Source organism: Copadichromis virginalis, linkage group LG4 (assembly GCF_057382275.1).
Source record: "Copadichromis virginalis isolate Kocher_CV1m ecotype Utaka linkage group LG4, C_Virginalis_male_GT1.1, whole genome shotgun sequence".
Lineage (NCBI taxonomy): Eukaryota > Metazoa > Chordata > Actinopteri > Cichliformes > Cichlidae > Copadichromis > Copadichromis virginalis.
This window is the reverse complement of record NC_140621.1, coordinates 9,658,777-9,680,906: the sequence shown is the minus strand read 5'-3', so window position 1 is coordinate 9,680,906 and position 22,130 is coordinate 9,658,777. Positions and strand designations below refer to the sequence as shown.

The 22,130-nt window shown below is 41.7% G+C and overlaps 1 protein-coding gene across 3 annotated transcripts in view; it reads left to right on the top strand.

The window, feature by feature from the left end:
• The window catches only part of plppr2a (phospholipid phosphatase related 2a), an 87,958-nt gene extending 78,449 nt beyond the window's left edge, over window positions 1-9,509 (top strand). Inside the window, exons 6-8 of one of the 3 annotated variants that reach the window (XM_085453401.1) lie at window positions 3,877-4,053; window positions 6,401-6,528; window positions 7,573-9,509. In XM_085453401.1, coding sequence (XP_085309527.1) covers window positions 3,877-4,053; window positions 6,401-6,528; window positions 7,573-7,681 — 414 coding nt within the window. In that variant the 3' untranslated portion in view covers window positions 7,682-9,509. Of the gene's footprint in view, window positions 1-3,876; window positions 4,054-6,400; window positions 6,545-7,281 lie in introns of all 3 variants that reach the window. The other 2 variants (XM_085453403.1, XM_085453402.1) reach the window with 2 other exon arrangements.
• Window positions 9,510-22,130: the final 12,621 nt, after the last annotated feature.

Sequence of the window (22,130 nt, the reverse complement as noted above, 5' to 3'; positions counted from 1 at the left end):
TCAATATGTCACATATTGACAGTGGCTCACCGATGCCAATGATATAATTACCCAGCTAAATTTCTGAAAGAATGCAAAAGCATTGACATATATTTTTCCTTCCTACAATAGCCCGACGGGCAGGGCAGAGATAGATTTTGGTAGCCCGACTGGAAAAATCGCTAGCCCCAGGACGTCGGGCTAGCGATATTGCGAGCCCTGTATCTGATTGAAGAATCACTCATCTTTGGAAAAGAGAGTTTATTACAGAGAAATGTCTCTTTCCAAAATAAAAGCTATACTATCCGCTTCTTCTGGGCTATATTCTCAGCAGCATAAGGAGAATCATGTGCTAACAGCTGTCTAAATGACTCGGCTAAAGTTAGTAGCATGCTTGTTGTTTTTGTCTTTGCACTAGGATGATGTCGGCGTAAATGTGCAGTCATATTCGTTGTGTTCTCACTAGTGCTTTCAGGTTAATCTCGTTGAAATGACCTTAACGCCACAACACGGCAAATCTCCGTTAACGAGCTACCGCCGATCGCCCCGTGCATGGGGCTAGACGGCCAACACGTTAACGAGCTTACTGCGCTAACACACTAGTTCCCACTAGGGTTGCCAACCGTCCCTTAAAAAACGGAATCGTCCCGTATTTAGAAACAAAAGTACACGCCCCGTATTGAGCTAATAAGGGACGCACTTTGTCCCGTAATACAGTGAGAATCAAAAGTAGTCTATAACTTTTAATGGAATTAACACTTTGTTTGAAAACATAATTCCCAGCCCCTCTCCTGCTTTGTGACCAATGAGCTGACAGCACACTTATGACAATTCGAGTATGACAAGTCAGATTACCGCTCATCTCATTGGTTGAGGAAAGGTCGCTTACGGAGAAAATACCGGAAGACAACCGATGACCACAACAACAAGCATGGCCAACAGGGAAACAAACGCCGACACTGCGGTGCAAGTCTCGGACGGCACACTGTGCGTCCATAAAATGAAGGTTATAACAGAAAATCTGTCGCTCGCTCTCTCTGTCTTTCACTCACACAGACACACCACCACATCAACTTTGCTAAATTGCTAATGAAAAACATTGATCAGGCAGCTGTGATTGAGCAGCAATGTAAATCCAACTATTTTCATGGTTGTTGTGGTCGTGATAATTTTGTGATGCCACATGGAAAAGGCTCGGATGAGCTTTCCAAAGTTCTACAAGTTGTGCCTCCATCGCTTGTGTCCAGATCACACGCTGCACAGCTGTGCTGCAACGTCTTTTTCACCGACGTTTACGTGTTTGCGCGTGAGCAGCTGCGGTGACACCCTCACGAGCGATTGATGATCGGGAGCTGGTCGTGAGGTGTTAATCGCTTCTCGTTACCCCACGTATACTACACGACGCACGATGAAGGCCAAAATCGGGCTGATCACCAAATCGGTCGCACGACTCAAAAATCGGCTCAAAATGGGCCAAAAATCGCACAGTGTGAGCCCAGCATTAGAGCAGCAATGTTTGTTCGCTCAGAGAAAGAAAAAAAAAAGGCTGCAAAAGTACAGGGAGGAATGGGAAAAGGAAAACACCTGGCTGGAAAAGTGCACTATAAAGCGCACTGCACTGTGTGCTGGCGCACTTTTTCCATAGGCATGCTTCTATTGGTGGGCACATGAAGAACATGAGGGGCATGAAAGCTCGGGGAACCCTTTACCAATTTTTTGTCCGCCAGGCCATGGCAGAAGCAGATATGGTATGTAAACACTGGTTTGTTTTTTTTTAAACCCTCTGGTTAAGGTTAATATGGGCATGTGCAGTGAATATCAGGGCTATGTGGCCAGAAGTGTAATAATATAATTTATTTTGTGTAATAAACAACTGCAAGGATAGATGATTACAACAAATAGATCACTAATACATAAAAGTAATACATAGATGAATAATGATGATGAGTTAAGATGCGTAATCATGGGAACAAGTGGGTTTACAAACAGGAGCAGCTGATTAGCTTTAGAAAAGCTGAAATAATACCTCAACTGAAGCCAACTGTACTAAATGCACTAAATGTGCACTGTTACAAGAATATTTTTCATTCTATTGCTTTCTATTAATTTATATAATTTTAAGTTAAGCAGGACAGAGTTCTTTTAAAGAAAGATTTACTTATATTCTCAAAAGTTAAGCATGACAGGCTTCTGTTTAAGAAAGAGACCTGTTTTACTGTGTTAATGTTGTCATTGTGAGCTAAAAATAAATGGCTAAATGATCATTTGTTTCCCATATGGTCATATCACAAAGAATATGCATCTGCTTAAATCAAGTTCAAGTCAAATGGTTAAAAAATAATTTCACACACAAAAAAAGAGCTACCACACTGGGAAGGGTGAAGACAACTGGGTTGCCCGGCCCTGGCCACGAGGTGTCCCTTATTTATTTTTCAGGGAGTTGGCAACCCTAGTTCCCACCCATGTAATTGAGCATTGCATGGCACATCCAACATACTGTTTTACTTTAGTCCATGACTCGCTTACCTTCAGGGTCATACGTCACATGAAAACCAAAATAATTCCAAACGTCAGATCTGATTGAGGTTGGGGGAGGTCCATGTTGCAAGGAGAGCTTAACTTCTGTCTTGCTAGCTTGCCCTGCGCTCTTCCTTCTGACTATGCTGTCTGTGTTGAGCACTCAGTGGATCTGCGCTCGACAGTGCAGCCTAGGCGGAGTAGTCGAACGCAGATTCACTGAGCGCTCAACACAGACAGCATCGTCAGAAGGAAAATTGATAAAATAAATTACAACTGTTGTATTGTTCGATACATATGCGTACCGAACCGAAAGCACTGTATCGAACGGTTCAATATCGATACGAATATCGTTGCACCCCTACTAACTATCTATCTATCTATCTATCTATCTATCTATCTATCTATCTATCTATCTATCTATCTATCTATCTATCTATCTATCTATCTATCTATCTATCTATCTATCTATCTCTCTCTCTCACTCACACGTGGCTGCACGGCACTAACGCGTTAAAGAGCTAACCACAGCCTTGCAGCCCCACGCACCAGGCTATCCACGATAACTCGCTAATGGAGATTTGCCACTTTAATGCAGTTAAGGTCATTTTAACAAGATTAACGCTGACAGCACTAATATAAATTTAACCTTTTTACCTTTTACCACTCACATTTAAGCAAAACAAGGATTTATGCAAGTAAACAGACCTTAACAAACACATTTGCAGAAATGCTGCCTTCAGTTAAAAAGGCACCACCTACCAATTATTTCAACACTGATTAGTTTGTTTCTACCAGTTTGTATTTGTCATTTGTAAACAATCATTACCACGCTGAACAAGAAATAACACTGGCTGTTATTTGATGTAATCAAGTGGATACTTATGCTGATTTCTGCCACCTCAAAAATTTGATTTGTGTTTAGCCTGAACAAAATTTCAGATTATATATTTCCTCCCTTTGTCGAAACAGTTAACAGGTACTTTAACTTTAAAGGTGGCATAATATGCTCACTTTTATCTCAGTATTTTTATTCTTGTAACTTATCCTATGCTATGCCACTTAGTGCAGTTCCTCAGTTCACCTGCTTTATGCTCCATTCCCTTTTAAGCTAACTTTCTTATGATTAGTTCCCCTTATGATTAGGTAAATGCTGTGTTTAATATGACCATCCACTAGTGTAGCTGAATATATAATGAGAGAAAGTAAGGACAAGCTACATAGGTCCACTTTAACCAGCCAATTACAGGAAGAAAATCTCTTGTACGTCTTATTACCTGGTTTAAAATAGTGATGTATCTTATGCACTTGCATGCTCTTTGTGGCTTTCTGTGTTTGTTGCACCCTACTGTGCGCTCCCTCCCTTATGCTTCTTTGCAGATGTACGTGACACTGGTGTTCAAAACCAAAGGCACGCGGCTCACCAAGCCCACTATCAGCCTCACGCTGCTTTGTCTCGCCATGCTAGTCGGTGTGGTCAGAGTGGCTGAGTACCGCAACCACTGGGCTGATGTCCTGGCGGGATTCTTCACTGGGGGAGCCATCGCTGTGTTTTTGGTGAGGAGAGAATAGAAGGAGCAGAGAGACAGGCAGACAAATAGATTAAAAAAGAAAGACATGTTCTCAGTTTTTTAAGCGCTCCATCTTTGCATGTAAAGACGAGCTTACTTGCCCCTGAGAGCACTGTGAAAACAGCTGTGTAATGTCTCATATGGTAATTTATTATCTTTCTTCATAATCTAAAACAATGTGTCTTAGAAAAATGTCCTGTTAGGTGCTTTTAATTATGAAAAAAGACAAAAACGGTCATTAATGGGCTACATATCAATCAGATGATTAAAGACCACATTAATATCTCAACAGATTAAATGACATTCGGAAATAGGTTTACATGCAATTTTAATATGCTGCACCAAGTCAAGCAACCATTTTTTTAAACCACACCCCTTTTTGTTACTGTTACTATACCTGGCGAGCTTTACATTTTCATGGCATGAGTCATGCTTTGGTTGGTTCTAACTTTCCCGCTATAGTATCTGGTTTTGTTTTGACCGATTGCTTTGGTCCACTATAACAGTTTCCCAATGCAAGTACCACAATAATAAATTACTCAAGACATTTTCTTTGCCTAACTGATAAAGAAATACTGAAAAATAACCTTAATCTGACTATAAAATTGTTTTAAGTGAATTTCTAGGTTACTCCTTAAAATAACTGTAACATTTAAACAGGTAACAAAATGTTTTGTATAATTCATTGAATCAAAGTTGAGAGTCTCAATTTCAATTGTACACAGAGTGTTTCATTTCAAACCTATTATAGTGGCATAGAGACCCCAAATTATGAAAAATCATGTAACTGAAAGTTGCAGACCTAACAGTAGTTAGCGGTGCCTGATAATGTTTTGCAGTTTACACCCACTCATCATGAGCATGAATGCCATGGTAACTTTGGACTCCTAATTATTTCTTTGATATATTCTTTTTCTAGGATACTCTTTAATGACTTTAAAAAGCAAGAATTGGGTGCAAATGTTTGACTTTATTTTGGATTTTTTCTAATCTAATGTAATGCAATACAACCAGCAGCAAAACAACCCCAGATTATGATGCTACCTCAACCATGCCTGAGGCTTGGTGGAGTGTTCTTAGTAGGGGTGGACGATATAAACGATATACGATAGAAACGATATAAATTTGGCCAACAATAGAGATTTTGACTATATAGCTCTATCGCGATAGCGCATGTTGATGATGTCATCAAGCTGCGCCTGTTTTGGTCGAAAGCATCCTGCTATGCGATTGCATTTGTCCCTAATCACCAGAATCCCTCACATTAACTTTTATCGAGTGGAAAGAAAGTTGGCGTTCATCCTCCAGCTTCACTGTGCTAATGTTATGCTAACATAGCTGTGTCGCTAGCAATCAGGTAACACAACATTATATACCAGGTAGTCCAACTTAAGTAACCCTGCAAACGCCACTGCTGTTTACTTTAGCTGAACATAAAACCTTTCTTCAGGAGTGTTAGGTTTTGCCATGTGGGCAGCAGCATGTCTCAGTTGAGCTTGACAGTGCCACCTTTGGAGCAGGGCCTTCTTTCTTGGTTAGCACTGTCTTAGTCCATGGCTGTGAAAAAACCCACATCACTTTGGACAGTGACACTGGTGTTCCAGCAGTTTCCAGGTCATGCCTTGGAACCTTAGTGGTTCCTTGGTTGTTCCTGAATATCCTAACATATTTCTTCTCAGCTGAGGGTGACAGTTGGGTTTTCTGGTGGGGAAAAATCCAAATAACTTGCATTTACATAGAAATGTTTGAACTGATGGTGCAGTTGTTGAGACCTTCCCAACTTGTGTAAATCTGTAATTCTCATTCTTAGATTTTCACGTGGACTTTCCCATTCTGAGTATCGAGTAATCCAGAGAGTACTGTCAAATTCTTTTTATGTTGAGTTGAAAAGTTGTAGAACCAGTTGTAGTCAATCATGATCACTAATGAGAGGTTAATATGCCGTGACCATGTCAAGTTAAAAGACAAGAACCTTTCGTACCACATATTAGAAGATTTAAGTGAATGTATGTCGATATCTGAGTATGTTTGAGTACTTTTGACCCCGTGTGGATTGGAGAACAATATTTAAACTTGTCCATTAAAGATGTACACTGGAAAAAGAACAGTTCAAAGTTTTTATCCAAAGCCCAAAATAACTTTAACATTCATGCTCTTTGATAATTCGGTCCTTTTTTCCCCCAAAGCCCTTGTAAACCATTTTGCCACACAGGAAAATCCACTAAGCTGTTACTGAACAATCTGATTAGGTGTTGAATTTGACAAATGGTCAATTTCTCTCATGTGTCTCATTCTGGTCCCAGTTAACTCTTTATGTTGGTTTCTATCATCAGGTGACTTGTGTGATTAACAACTTCCAACAGCTGCAGCCCGGTCTTCCTCCACCGCGACCCCAACGTCCCGAGTCAATGCTGGGCATGCCGATGGTGACACTGCCCTCCGTGGAGAGTCCACTCGAAAAGTTAAGTGGCCCTCAGGTAAGGGGCGGGGGTGGGTGTGAGGCACAACTGTGCTCACAGAAGGGCTGAGATACACACCCCTTGTCTCTTAACTGAATCCGTGACCTTCCTTTTGTTCCTCAAAAAAGAACAAATTCAAACATGCATGCTCCAAGCCCACCCGCACGCCCAGTCCTAGCAAAACACCCAAGTGAATCCTTTAAATCTCTGCGCACGCGAGGCTTGTTGTACCCTGATAAGAACGCATGTGAGATTTGTTCTAGTGGTGTGAAATGAGCCACGGTTATGTTTCAGTCAGAGGATGGAACAAATTCTAGTGTGAATGTTTGCTTTGGAAAGAGGTGCTGCTTACTCCTAAAAATCCCACAGTGTTACAAATTTTCACGTTATCTGGTTTATAGAGAGAGCCACTTGTGTCTTTGAGGTGAATCAGCAGTTTGGCTGACACACTCCAAGTGTTATTTACCATTTGGATATAATGCAGAGCACTTGGCTGAAGGGAAACTGTGAAGTCAGCAGAGGCTAAAAGAAAATAGTCTTAGCTGTGGAAGCGATCCCCTCAAGTTATATCTGCTCTCCGAAAGCGCTGCATTTTCTAAAGCGATTCTCTCAGGGGTGAAGCATTTAGAAAAATATCGTGCGTCCTCTGTGGTCTCTCACTGTCTCTAACCCTCACCTGACTGCCTTGTTTTCCTCTGTCTCCCACCTTGCCTCTCTCCTTTCAATCTGCTCCCTTGTCCCTCACTCTCCTTCAGCATCTTGCACTCTCCTCCTCCTCCCCACCTTACAACACCTACGTCCAACCATTCTAACCAGCTTTGAATATTTTTTACCCAACGTTGTCACCCCCCCCCCCCCCCCCCAACACTATCTCCACCATCTGTTGCCTTATTTCTGTTTTTTGCTCTGTCGAACATCTGTTCTGTCCTCCACTCATCCCTGTACATTGCTCTTGATTATTCTTTTCTTCACTTTTCTCTCTCTTCCTCCGCCTCCTCTCTGCCCCGTCCTCCTCTCTCTTTCTCACTCCTCTCTTTCCCCTGCAGACTCCGCGGGGATCTCCGTTCACAGAGATCACATGACCATCAGCCCTATCGGTTCCCCGCCACCCCCGATGTCCTCATACCGTCTCGCTCCATTTCCAGCGAAGTCTAGACCAGTCGGAGCAGCACTCACCACAATGCGCCGCCCATCCGGCTGGGCGGTACACAACATTGCACCGCTCCTATTCCACGCAGGTCTAGACCCCCCACCCCTCCTAATACATGATACACAGCACACACATCCCCCGTTGCCCTCTCAACCCCCGGGGAACCGATAGGCAAACTCTTCAAAGACTTTCTCTTTGTTGGAATACCAGTAAAGTAAAGCTCTGATCAATAAGTACAGAGTCAGGTACATCTTTTTTTTCTTTCCTTTTTTTTTCATGTTGAAAAATGTAACTAATTTTTTTATATGTATATAAACTCAATCACATGAAGCTCACTTTCATCAGCAGTGGTTTGCTCTGTTACAAAAACGAAATCAAACGGTGACCACTGAGAATGTCCGCTGCTTCTTTTTCTCCAACCGTACGAGCGCACGCCTGTTTGAGGAAAGAACCCGAAAGGTGATGGTGAGCTCTCAGGACGCGGCTTTGACGTGCGCCGTGTTGGACCAAAGAAACCCACCTGAGGAAATGTGTGCTGCTGAGATTTACCCGTACAAAACATCCTTTTAGCAAGCCATATGAACACACAAACAAACACACTTGCTCTCCTTATTTCATCCCATGCACGTGCACACAGACACACGCATAAGCACCCACCAGGGTTGAGTAGCAGTGCCCTAGTCAGCTTCGCATGAGGTTTCCCAGGATCATAGGATCCGTTTCTTATCCTTCAGCAGAAGCACCAGACAAAAGCAAACAGGATGAAGGTACAGACATCTTCACTTGGCTATCAACTTTGTGTTTTCCGTCGCTCTCAGATGGTTGCAATTTTGCCAAAACCTAATGTGAAACAGAAACACACATTGGATGAGACAAACCCAAGCTCCCGAATGCAGGTGGCACAACAGTGAGCCAAATTAAGTGCATCACATTCAGGAGCAAATATTTGTTTTTTGCTTGTTTTTTTTTTTGTATTCTTTTGCGAAGAGGAGCCTTCATACAGGACACTTCTCTGTGATGCCAACTGACTTTTAAAAAAAATGTCTCTTTCATTTAACTGTGGAACAGCATCGCTCATCCCGAAGTGGCGTCTCCTTTGGCTGCGTCGTGTAATTACTGTGATTTATTTCTGAGATTTTATTGATATATTGATTTACTGACGTTTGTGTATATACGGCGTGGTTGCCATAAGCGCTCCGTGTGGCGTGACAGTTTTGCTGATTTTGATTTGCACACTCCCTCACGATCCACTTTTGTCTTTTGTTCTCTTCATTTGCCTTTGTTTGCTTTTCCTTTCTTTACAAATACATTTTGTTTTTTACATTCTCCATTTATCTCTCTTCTCTGTGGTGTCTGTATCTAGGCTAATATGCCATCACTGTGCTGTGAAATGTTTCCCTCTGCTGGACAAACAAACACACACACACACACAAACACACACACACACAAGCACAGACACACAAAGCACAGAAGACCTCGTTTTACAGACGTAAACTCTAACATATTTGAAAGCACGCACATGCACAAGCACACTTATACCCCCTACTTGTTACTGTACTTTCCTTCTCCTCTTCCCCACTTTCTAACACCGAACCTGTAAGATATTGTACATAGCTCTTTTTTCTATTGAGAGTGTGATTTTTACACGAGCATCACCAAGACTCTGTGTGGCGATTGAAGGAAAATCTTGTTTTTGTTACAATGATGGAGAATTCGAGCAGACGTGCTGAACCACTCTGACCCATCAGTTGGAAAGTACTCAGATGACTCACTTTTTGTTTCAATTTGCTGCGTCTGTCTGTTGGACTGAATAAAGCTGGATTGGAAAAGTCATTTTACTCTGACATCAGACACTATGTGATCCTGACTTTCTGAGTTTTATTAGGCCATTTTCACTTTCCTTTTTTCATGCTTTGATCATCCATCCATCCATCCTCTACTTTTCAGTTGTGATGGGGCAAGAGTGAGGTTACATCCCAGACAGGTCAACAGTTTATAGTGGGGCCATAAATTTAAAGCATAGATATCTAAACACCCTAAGAGATCTACTTTTCCTTTTTCAAGGCAATAGGTCAAGCTGTGAACACACATTTCACAAATTATTGCATTCTAGTTAGCACTAATATTTTATCTAACAGCTTTCACATCCAACTTAACAGATTAAGAGCTTTAATTTGATGAATGGTGTAATATTAATGATGAATGGGCATATTTTCTATTTTGGTTCTACTATGCTCTACTATGATCACCAGCCAGCTGCTAACTTTGTTTGTCTGCTGTCTACTTGGACCAGTTTTACAGTTACCAGAGGTTTCCCCACTGAAGGGAGCTTACTGCTCTTAAGTCTTAATTATCTGGCATAAAGTGAGACTCATTCATGATACCAGCAGATCAGCTGATCCTCATGCTATTCCACATTAGCTGATCCGACTTATGCTATTTGAGTTGGTGTAGCCTGTCTGCAGTTAATGCACTTCTGCAAGCTGCTTTGCAACCCACCTTGATCACTACCCCTTCTCGAATGCTCTATCTGACTTCATCAATGTCATGTCTATTGTGTAATAAAGCCGCAAGGTCCCAGAAAAGAATAATTGTTGCAGATGGAAAGGCATGTATCGCTTTTGGTTCCCCATTCATGTGGATGTAAGATAAAGATGGCCCAATTTTCTGATGATAGGCCTGTGTTGTAAATATGTGCCTCTCTGGCTAATCATTAGCATTATAACATTAGTGATAATACGCCATCAGACTGCGTGACAACAACTAAATCCTCCATCAGCCTACATATCTTTACGTTTTTTGTTAACCTTCCTTACGAACGCTCCACTCACACTCTATGTGGCTGTCATAGGTATCATTTTGGAAATTAAAACAAAAAGAACATAACTTCTCTTCATTTTATTTTTTTTTAATTGTGCTCAGCTAAATAAAAATGACCATCTTTTGGAGATCTAAATCTAGCACCCAGTAGATTTTATTTTTCATTATAGCTTCTACTTAACCAAAAGCATATGTTTGACCATTGAGAATATGTGCTAAACTACCCTTATATAGTTCCCTGATGGATGCTAAGCTTCATTATCATCAGCATCTTGTACTTGTGAGAGGTTTGATTTCACTGAAAAAACAAATAAATAAATAATCAAAACTGTGACATTTTGATGGCTCAAAGAGCCAGGGCTACTTATACCACATAGTGTACCTGCAACTTTGTGAAGCTGAGTCAGACATGTGACCTTTGCTGCATGATGGCCCTTTGTTTCATGTGTTTCCTCATTTCTTTCCAGTCTTCAATGTCCCAGTGAAGCAGAAATGCCTTAAGATAATCTTGATGACAAAATGTAACGAAAGTGTTTTCTAAGCAGTGACTGGCTGTAATTTCATTTGCAAGTGCGAATTTGTCATTTGTCCAAATTCTCTGTGAATCCTCTGTGATCCAAAATGCACAAATGAGACACAATCAAACATGAAAGGTAAACACGCCCGCCACGAAGACTCGGATTCTCCACCGGCTCGACTGCCGTCGCCGCAGCTTTACTTTCCTGTAAAGTCTTCGGTAACACATGTTTAAAAATCAAACAACAAACACGCTGCAGTTGACTGACATGTGAATAAAAAGCACCAGTCTCCTTCAGATCTGCTACTCAGAGGCAGGACCGTGTTTCCTTTGATCTTGATGCAGCAAACCCTCTGTTTTTGTAAAGATTTGTGTGATGAGAACAATAAATGGATATTGAAATAAGAAAAGCTGTCTGTGTCAGTCTGCACTTCTTGTTTTGCTGTTGTGTTCTCAGAGTGATTGGCGGTGATTTTGTGTGTCAGAGCTGCTGCATTTGTTTTGCATGTGAACAGGATGCTTTTTTTGACTTGAGGAAAGGAAGCGGGGAGAAAAGGCTGCCAAGTCACACAAAAACTGGACGAAAAAATCAGCATCAGCAGGTCTTATGGAGTGATAGCTCCAAATTTTACATTTTTGGTTAAAAAGGTTATCAATATATAAAGAGGAGGTCAGGAGAAAGTTAGAACAGTGAACTGCCATGTAAAACACAGTGGAGACTGTCATGGTTTGAGACTGCATTTCATTTCGTTTTGTTGGGAAAAAGTGATAACGTCAGGGCTTTTTAGAAAGCCTTCTGTCCCCTTCTTTGTATTTTATAAATGCAGCTCAACTCCTAAAGTATCTTCTGATCTCCTGACATGGAGCCAAAGTATCACTGATTAAAAGAAAAAACTAATAACAAAAGGTACAGATTCATTTAAAATGATTAGTCACGACTTACTACATTATTATTCCCATTCCTTTCCCATATACACATGGTGTATATCTCCAGATGACAAATTCTTTACAAATGTGTCAGTACAGCAATGAAAAAAGTCCCACATCCAACATTCTACTTGACAGAAAGTACTTAGCAGTATTACCAGCAGCATGTCTCTATGTTCATTATCATTAAAAATCATGTTACTGGATCGTTAACTCTACATAACCTAGGCCCTTTGTCTCTTGATAAGTCTCACTGGGTGTCAGAAGTTTAAACATTAGAACAGAAAAAATGTTCTTTTATGCTTTTAAAGTTTTAAAGTGAAGTAGTTGTTTAAATGTAATCAAAATGAGAGAAGTTTTAAGGTAATTTTTCTCGACTTTAATTTTTTTTAAATATAAAATCTTACTACCTAAAGTTACTTTTGAATAAATGTATGAAATCAGTTGCAGACAGGGTGCCCTATGTCTCTCTAAAATGTCTAGCTGCTGAGTTGTAAGTTAAAGTAACATTAAAGTGTCACGAAGCAGACCTGCGGTAGTTGGCTAATTTCCACCTCCATCTGTTCCATAGGGAACTCATCCTGCTTTATTCGTGGCCTCTACTAGAGTGGCTTTGCATACTTCACAGCTCAAAATAACCCTTATTTATCTCGAGCTGATGCAGCCACACACCTCATCCACTGTCTGAAACATGCTGTTTTAGCTTCTCTTCCATTAAGACCACCTTTAAGCTAGCATCGGGCACCCCTCCTAACAGGGTTAGGCTATCCACTTTCATTGACATTTATAAAGCCAGGAGTAGAGAAAAAGCCTTAAAGTATGGCTCATAGGGATTACTCGCACATACACTGACCTCATTGAACCCTTGGCCATCTTTCTTATGAACCAGCACCGTAACAGAATATATATGGCACGATCTGATGAGATATCCGCGCGTTGGTGTTGTTCCTACATCATCATTGATCCAGGATCATCAACAATGCAACTGATCAATGCTTTAGGTTAGCAGGAGCCAAGACATTAGATAATGCTGTTAAAACTTTCACAAGCGAACCAACACGAATAATGTAAATCTGACTAACATGACATCATTATGTTGTATAAATGAACAAATAAAACAATTGAAATGCTGATAATTTGTTCCAGAAAGGAGTTTTAGATAAACAAAGCCTTTTTTATCCTTTTGTTTTTTGCTTTCTATCCCCACTTTGCAAGGCTATGACATCACAAAATGTGATTGGCCAATTGCAACATTATTATGATGCAGGAACTCCAACACAAGGATATCAGATATATTGCATTTAAGAAAGATATTAAGAGAATCACTGGCATATATGAGTAATTCAGAGGCTGTGATGTTCAGACTTGTTTTTACGCATCAAGCTCCAGAAACTATTCACAGTCTTCCACTTAATAATGACATCATCAGGGGACATGCTGTTCCAACTGTTCTCACAGGCTGCTCCGCATGACTGCTGAACTGTTAAGTCTGCAAAGTGTTCTTTTAAACCTACAGCACAACTTTTAAAATATTCGAAAAAAAGAAACCGAAAACAAATACATACATAGTCTCATTCGGCATAAATTCCCAGTCTGTTTAAAGCTGTGTGACACGGCAGGCTCAGTACTGCCATCATGTGGGGTAAAGCGTTCCTTTCCAACACACACCTGAGATGGAGCTCAATGATTGTGAAGGGGAATTATAATCTTTTAGCCCAGTTATTTTCAGAGTTTTATTTAAAATATGTTCAAATGAATCAATTAAATATGAATGAAAGGAAGTTAAACTACGGTGTCACGCGTGCTGGGAATGACCACATGAAAGAAAACCATATGAAACTTTAAATTCAAAAAAATTTAAAAGTATGCTTTTTCTCATTTTCTTTTTAACAACACTTGACTGGCCACTCTCAAGGGGTGCATGCGTTTGCGGGTTAAATCCACACGATGGCGTTGTACATCACAGACATGTAAATATTAAGGGAGGGAGCACAAAGTCGGCTCCAACAAAGCATTCATCCTCCAGACGTGAAGAGACATCTCAAGCTGTGTCATGAAATAAGATAAGATAAGATAAGATAAGATAGAACTTTATTAATCCCTCGGGTGGGTTCCTCTGGGAAATTCGACTTCCAAAAAAAGCACAGCAACGACCGAAGTTACAGTTACAGAACTGTTATATATATATATATACACACACACACACACACACACACACACACATATATAAATACAGAGACAAATATAAATAAAATATACAAAGGGGATAAATAGAATAAATAGGAATAAAAAATAAAAATACAAGTGAATTGCACATTTCAAGTATTGAGTCTATTGCACTGTTGACTATTTACAAAAAGTATTGCACAAGGTATTGTACAGTGAGGTGCAGAGGCACTGCAGCTTAGTTGTTCCCCCCTCCTTTGTCCTCCTGTTTCCCCTCCCTCTCCCCTCCAGAGAGGAGTTAAACAGTCTGATGGCGTGTGGGACAAAGGAGTTTTTAAGTCTGTTAGTTCTTGTCTTGGGGAGAAGCAACCTGTCACTGAACAGACTCTTCTGATTGTTTATGGCCGTGTGCAGAGGATGCCCAGCATTGTCTATAATGTCCATCAGTTTCTTTAATGTCCTTTTCTCTGCCACTGTCACCAGAGTGTCCAGCTTCATGCCGACCACAGAGCTAGCCCTCCTGATCAGTTTCTCCAGCCTGGATGAGTCCCTCTTTGCTGTGCTGCTCCCCCAGCACACCACAGCATAGAAAAGTACTCCAGCAACCACTGACTGGTAAAACATCCTCAGGAGCTTCCTGCAGATGTTAAAAGACCTCAGCCTCCTGAGGAAGTACAGTCGGCTTTGGGCTTTTTTATACAGGTGCTCTGTGTTGCATGACCAGTCCAGTTTATTGTCCACCCACAGCCCGAGGTACTTGTACTTGTTGACCACCTCCACCTCCTCCCCCTCTATCTGAACTGGCAGTGGACCTTCTCTGGACCTCCCGAAGTCCACAACCAGTTCCTTAGTCTTTGAGGTGTTGAGTTGCAGGTGGTTTGTGTGACTCCATGCGACAAAGTTCCTCACCAGACTTCTGTACTCCTCTTCCTGATCATCCCAGATACACCCCATGATGGCCGTGTCATCTGCAAACTTCTGAATATGGCATAATTCAGAGTTGTAGCAGAAGTCAGAGGTGTACAGGGTGAAGAGAAGAGGGGACAGCACAGTTCCCTGTGGTGCTCCTGTGCTGCTGACCACTGTGTCAGACGTGATGTCCTTCAGCCTGACGTACTGTGGTCTGTCGGTGAGGTAGTCGAATGAAAGGAACAATCAAAGTTTCTAATGAGAAGATCTGCACCTGTGCACGCTAATGAGTTATAATGGCATCCATTTCCTTAATGTCACAGATAATGGTAAGTACTGCTTATACGTAAGCGTCTGCGCGCTCTGCCACTCTGCACGTGTGATTTGCACAGCGAGTGGCTCTTTTTTGACAGATTTTTTTTCTTTTTCTTTTTCTTTTTTTCTTTTTGGAGGGAAATTCGGGCCCTGAAACATGGAACACTATCCACGGAAAGCTGATCAAAGAAACCTTACAGTACAGCTGACGCTAATTGCAACCAGCTCAATTCTCCAGACTTTTAGAGAGATGCACCTGCAATTCCTAAAAAATAAATAAATATATATATTTTTAACTGCCTGACTGAATGTAAATGACTACCAAACATCCCAGTAAGAGAGGTTCAAAGGATGGTGCCGTTTCCTGGTGAAATCCCACCTGCAGCATCTTTCTGTCTCTTTTTTTTCTTGCCCATACAGGCCTCATTAGTGTGGGCAGCACAACTCCTTCTGTTAGTTTGCTGGGAATTTTAATTCCACTGTCTTCTTCTCTGCATTCCTATCGCAAAGCTTTTCTTGTAATTTTTGGTAATTTTATTTTCAACCAGAAAGCTCTTTTGGGTTTGAAGGTAAACGTGATTGGGGTGACCAAACGCTTTAATACCAATTCGGAGCAGAGAGGGTTTTGCATGCTGGGGATGAGTGCGCAAAAAATATGACTGCAGAATGTGTACTAAGAGATTTCTTAGAGAGAAATCATGTCATTTTTGTCTTCTTCTTCTTTTGCATAAGTGGAAAAGAAATACACTGAAGCAGTGACTGTCCTTGTTATTGTTTCCAGGAGTCTGATGATTTATGCTTATGATCCTGATAGATACAATCAACATCTTTCAATTCAACAGAGAGAAAATATATTAAAAATTCAAGGCTGAAGCCGTCTAACTGATTTATGCTTCGCAAATATGCATGACGTGGAGAGGCAAAGGTGAAAACACAACTGATCCTTTATCTCCTTCCCGAGTCAGTAAAACTGGACAGTCAAGTTGCATATGGGCAAATGTGGACCATTTGCTCAGGAGATGATATCAAGTGAAGGTTAATCAATATTTATTGAGTAATTTAGTGAATTTAGGTGACCCATCACTAAACCTTAAATGATCTCTATTTTTAGCCTGTCGGGCTTCAGATTTATGCACATGTGTGAGCAGTGTGCACAAGGCTGAGAGATCTTCAAGTTTTTCTCTTTCCAAACCAACAAACAGCAAAAAAACACAACCGCACTATGCATCACATCTTCTACATAATGGGAGAAAGTGTAGATCTTTAACCCTATTATGCCCTTTTTATCATATTTGATACATGAGTTTCTGAGACCTCTATCTCATCAACATGATCAGTACTTGCCATAATTTCAAAATGTTATGGACAAAACTTTTTTTTTTGTCTTTTGTTGTTACAAAAAGTTGCACAAAATGCCCAATGTATCGAAATGCAAAAAAATATAATAAATATATAATAATGGGTCTTACAGGGTTAAATATTTGCAAACATAAATATATATTTAAATATTTGCTGCCCATTTAGACACTTATTATCTTGCATTCAATGACAAGAATACAGGCACCAGTCATTTTTGAAAGATCAATTGCTTCTTAACACAAAGCAATCACATGGAAGAAGCCCAACACTTCTAGGCATGAAGATATGGTCAACTTGGCCTCCTAAAGTTCAAACTGAGCATCAGAATGGATAAAAAAGGTGATTTAAGTGACTTTGGACTTGGCGTGGCTGTTGGTGCTAGATTTGGTCTGAGTATGTTAGAAACTGCAGATCTGCTTCTCAACACAACCATCTCTTGGGTTTACAGACAATAGTCTGTAAAGAAAATATCCAGTGAGCAACAGTTCTCCGATGCCAGAGGAGAATGGCCTCAACTCAATAACCACTCATTACCACCTAAGTATGCAGAAGATGATCTCACAATGCACTGAAGTCAAAGTAGATGGGCTACAACAGCAGAAGACCACAGCAGGTACTTCTCCTGCCACCTAAGAAGAGAAAACTGAGGCTACAACAACTATCACCAAAAACTGGTTCAGGCTGCTTCTACTGAGCATTGTTTAGAGACCACAGGCACATGTATACAACCGCTGTGAGTCAGAAGACTCACAAATTCCATCTGCTTTTATATTTTCTTAAATATTTAAATGAAAAAAGTGCACAAACCTCAGAGTATCGGACAACATGTTACTGTTGAGAGGTTGTTCTCCAATACTGTGCTGGACCTTACACAGCCATTCATATCATATGATACACGAGTTGTATAAAGTCCAACCACATCTTCAGCTCACTGCTGGATTATTTGTCACTACAGGAAGTAACAAGCCTTCTGAAATGGTTGCCTTCATGTAATGAGTTGCTACTTTTAGCCAGGAAATCCGGTCCTGATTTTAATAAAGTTACGTTATGAATGAATTTTACATTGTTGCAAACATTTCAGCATGACTCTTTATGGCAGGGACTTCAAATCAAGCTGTGTGTCTTCTGTACGATACCACAAGTTCTTTTGACATCTTTCCACTTGGAATTTAAATGTTCCATGCACTAAACAATATTTGTTTGTTTTTTCTTGAATAAACTTTCTATTATCCAGGTTTATGCAGCGAATGCATTTCAAGCAGGTTTTATTTTATTTATTTATTTTATTTCCAAAACTATAAACAGAATAATTTTACAACTGAGTAAATAAAATAATATCTTCACAATAATTATTTCAGTCTTTTGCTTTTTATTTCGTTGTGTGTTTGAGTGTGTTTAAAGTGTTGCCGTGGAACCTGATTTGAATTCTCACTCCTGTAGTTTTGATTACAGCAGGGCGAGCAAGCGAGCAGGCAGAGGAGAGGCACCACACAAAATCTATAACAAGCAGACGATGGGGGCATTCCCACTCGAATCTCAAATTCCGTCCCACTCCACGTTGTCTCCCATCTGCCGGGATATGGGGCCTGTTTCTAAAAGCGGGTGCTGTAGGTTCGGGGCATCAGTTTCCCCCTGACAGTTTGAAGGTGAGGCACAGTCAGCTGAGCTGCTCCACTGAGGAAGTTGCACATGTCATCATCGTGGTTAAGTGGAGGAGAGGAGGAGAGACAAGCCGGATGAGTCATGATGGAACAGAGGGAGACGTGGAAGGGAGGGAGGGGAGAGAAAGTGAGAGTGTGGGTATATGTGTGTGAGTGTGTGTGTGTGTGTGGTGCTGTATTGAATTTCTATAGAAAATAAGCCACAGAGCAGGTGTAGAGAAACTTATTAAGTTCCTGCTTCTCAATCCTCAGTCTCTTCTTTTATTTATGTATGAAAAATAATGCACAGAGGCAGGCACACTCATGCTGAACACACACACACACACACACGCACTGATACCAGATGTCAGCTCAATATTAATTTAGTTAAATTATAATTGTTCAGGCAGAACTACAGGCTGACACAATGAAATTACACATAACTGTGAGGTATTGATTTTGTGTTATGTGCAGAGGGTGTGAAATAAATTGAAAGTATTACTACAGCATTGAGCAAAGTGTGCAGCGCCGACAGGAACATAATGTATACACTTAAATCCTCCTTCTAACATGACTAGCAATTACAGATGCCCGGTGAAAAGCAGGAAGATTCAATCAAGCAAAGTTGAGACTCATATCCAGCGGTGGAGTGGGGTTAATTAGTATACTTGGCTTTAACCAACCATTCAGGATGTTGGAGGGGTGGAGGGGGAAGGGGTTGAAGGATTATGTTTGTTTAGATACACGGACACAGTGTCCGCAGATAATGTCTTCATTAAGTATTGATGCTGCTGCACACAGCACACAGATAAACCCCGTATCTCCTCCAGCGTACATGCGGCATTTCCTCCACCTTCGACGCCTCCTCCTCTCATGCCCGTCTCCCGCCGTCTCTCCTGCTTTATCTGAACATCCGAGAAAATGTGTAACCACCCCCCCAACACACATCCCCCAAAACACACACACACATGCACACCCACGCATGCATGCACACACCTCCATAAGCCCCGTGCTTTTTCACACCTGCACCTCCTCTCTCCCCCTCATCCCCCCGTCTCATTCACTCCCTTTCTGTTTCTTTGACTTGAATATAAGCGCAAGGTACACACTAAGCCTCCCCCCAGACCCATTCACCCCATCTTCAACCCTCCACCCACCTCTTGCCCGGCACACACACACACACACGCAGCCCCTTCACTCCTTGCATTATCTTTCCCGGAAATTGCATTTCCAGCACAGCCAGGGCCCCATTATGAAGAGGGAGCGACATGCTGTAACCTTTTTAAAAAGCCATTAGTGATGCACCTGCCCCTCCCCCCTTCCACCCCCCACCCCACACACACACCCGCATCCCTCACTCACAACCAGCCACCCTTCTAGACCCCACCAACCCCTTGCAATTCATAAGTACACCCGCTAACCCACCCACCCCTCCCTCGTTTCACCCTTCCTGACCCCTCCCCACTCTTATGGCAGCTTGTAATGTTATTAGGCCGTTTCTACAGCCATTACCCGGCCAGCTCCCCACTCCCCAGCTGAACGTGGAGCAGATGCAGAGGGAGCAGCACAGGGCAATCGGAGCAGTGATAAGTGTGCAGAGGGTCAGGAGGGTTTTGTTGAGAGCGGATGGATGGATGGATGGATGGATGGATGGATGGATGGATGGATGGATGGATGGATGGATGGATGGATGGGGAAACACATAAAATGAACACATGCAGTAGAGGCAAAAAACCAGCTAGGAATGTGAACGAGAGGCGTGGTGGTTGGAGTTCAATCGATGAGGGTAAACAGTGGACTGTCTCGCCGTCCCTCGTCTCTGCTCCCTCTTTCAGCCCCCCTTATCTAAATACAAATAGTCACTGTACGGACAGACCTGGGTATCACACTGCGCGTGCACGAATGTAAACAGACGTGGAATAATCCACACACACCACAGCAGCAGCAGTAGCAGCAGCAGCAGCAGCAGCAGCGGCTCAATACACAGTCGGCAGTGAGCCTGTTGGAGGAGCTCTATTGTTGTTGCACTGTCATGTAGTGTTGTAGTTGTGGACCACACTGGCTGCATTATTGTCCTATTAGAATGCAGAGACGAGCCAAGGGGGGCAGTAAAGTGGGAGAGTGGAGTGCTATGGAGCAGTGGAGAGAGAGAGAGAGAGAGGGCTGAGACAAGCCAGGCACACAGACAGACACTAAATCCAATTGCATGGGCAGGTTCCAGGAAGCGGATAGTGAAAGATAGGGGAGGAAAAGGAGGAGGAGGAGATGAAGGAAAAACTCTTTTTTCCTCCCCCTCTTCTTCTTCTTTTTCTGTGCAGCACACATCAGAGTCTGCAAGCTCTAATGCAGCAGCTTGTAGCTTAACTGTACTGTACAAGCCTACACAATACAGCTTCAGCAGCACGGCTCAGCCCACCGACTGACTGTCAATGTGATGGAGGTGCCGTGCTATGCCGAGGCATCGGAGGGAAACCCAGAGGACACAAATCCATAAAACAAGCTACTGTATATTTCATGCTTTCTGCCCACTTCATAAAAGCCCACTATCACGCAGGAGGATGTTCATTAAAGTCATTATTGGCAGGGTGGCGGCGCTACGCGGGCTGATGGTACGAGGTGACTGCAGTGAATGTTTATAATAATGCAGAAGTCTATATATTCACACTGTTAATGTGATGCTAATGCTCGGCAACGCATCGATTAGAAGTGCATGAGATGCTGAAGAAGGTTTAAATGATGGCCGGAGCTGGCAGTAAGGTTTGTAATCCTCCTACACACAAGTCCCCTGGGCCCACTGGATGGTTAAAGGGCTTGATACACTTCACCACTGTAAGTCAGAGATGGAAGCCTACTTCATTATTTCATGCTCATACTTTATCTATCTATCTATCTATCTATCTATCTATCTATCTATCTATCTATCTATCTATCTATCTATCTATCTATCTATCTATCTATCTATCTATCTATCTATCTATCTATCTATCTATCTATCTATCTATCTATCTATCTATCTATTCTTTCTGAATCTTAATCATTTATAACCACACCATACATACATGTCAGTGGAAAATCTGCCTGCTAATGTTCCCTCGGGACTCAATGGAGACCAAAAACTGAGCTAAAAGGATGTTTTGTATGTTCAGACAGCACTCTGGCCACCACCTCCCCTTTCACCTTTTCATGTTGGATGTCCTTTACTTCAGACTCAACCTATTGTGACACGTGTACAGCCGAATGCAACACCACCGACTCCCTGGAGAGAATTTAATAACAAGTAGTAGCAACACTGATCCTTCCGACATTAGAGAGAAGACTTTTTCAGTAGCACCTGTCAGTGCGGGTTTTAAAAGACTGATGTCGCCCCGTGGTCCCAAAGGTTAAGCCTATGTGGACATGCTTCAGATATGCAGTCAAATTTTTTGTTTTCTTTGTAATTTACAACATAAGGAAATATCTATTATGTATATCTATTAATTAGGGGTTTTATTTGGGGGGGGGTCAATTTTTTTCAATCCAGTATGATGTTCATGCTGTAAATTATGATCCTATTTAGAGTAAAATAGATCATGAAGCTGGGCATGCTTTAGGGCGTCGCCACTTTGTGATTAACAAGTTGTTTTTAAAACGAGAGCGTAACGTCTCTGGCTTCTCAAGGGATGTCCGCACAGGAGGTGATTCGCTTGTCGCACATCACTTTTTAGCTGAAGGGTTGGTTGTTGGTAGCAGACATTGCAGGTTCTAGTTGCCTAGGAAACCATCTAATGTATATAGCACAGTCTATGCTTACAAACAAGGACA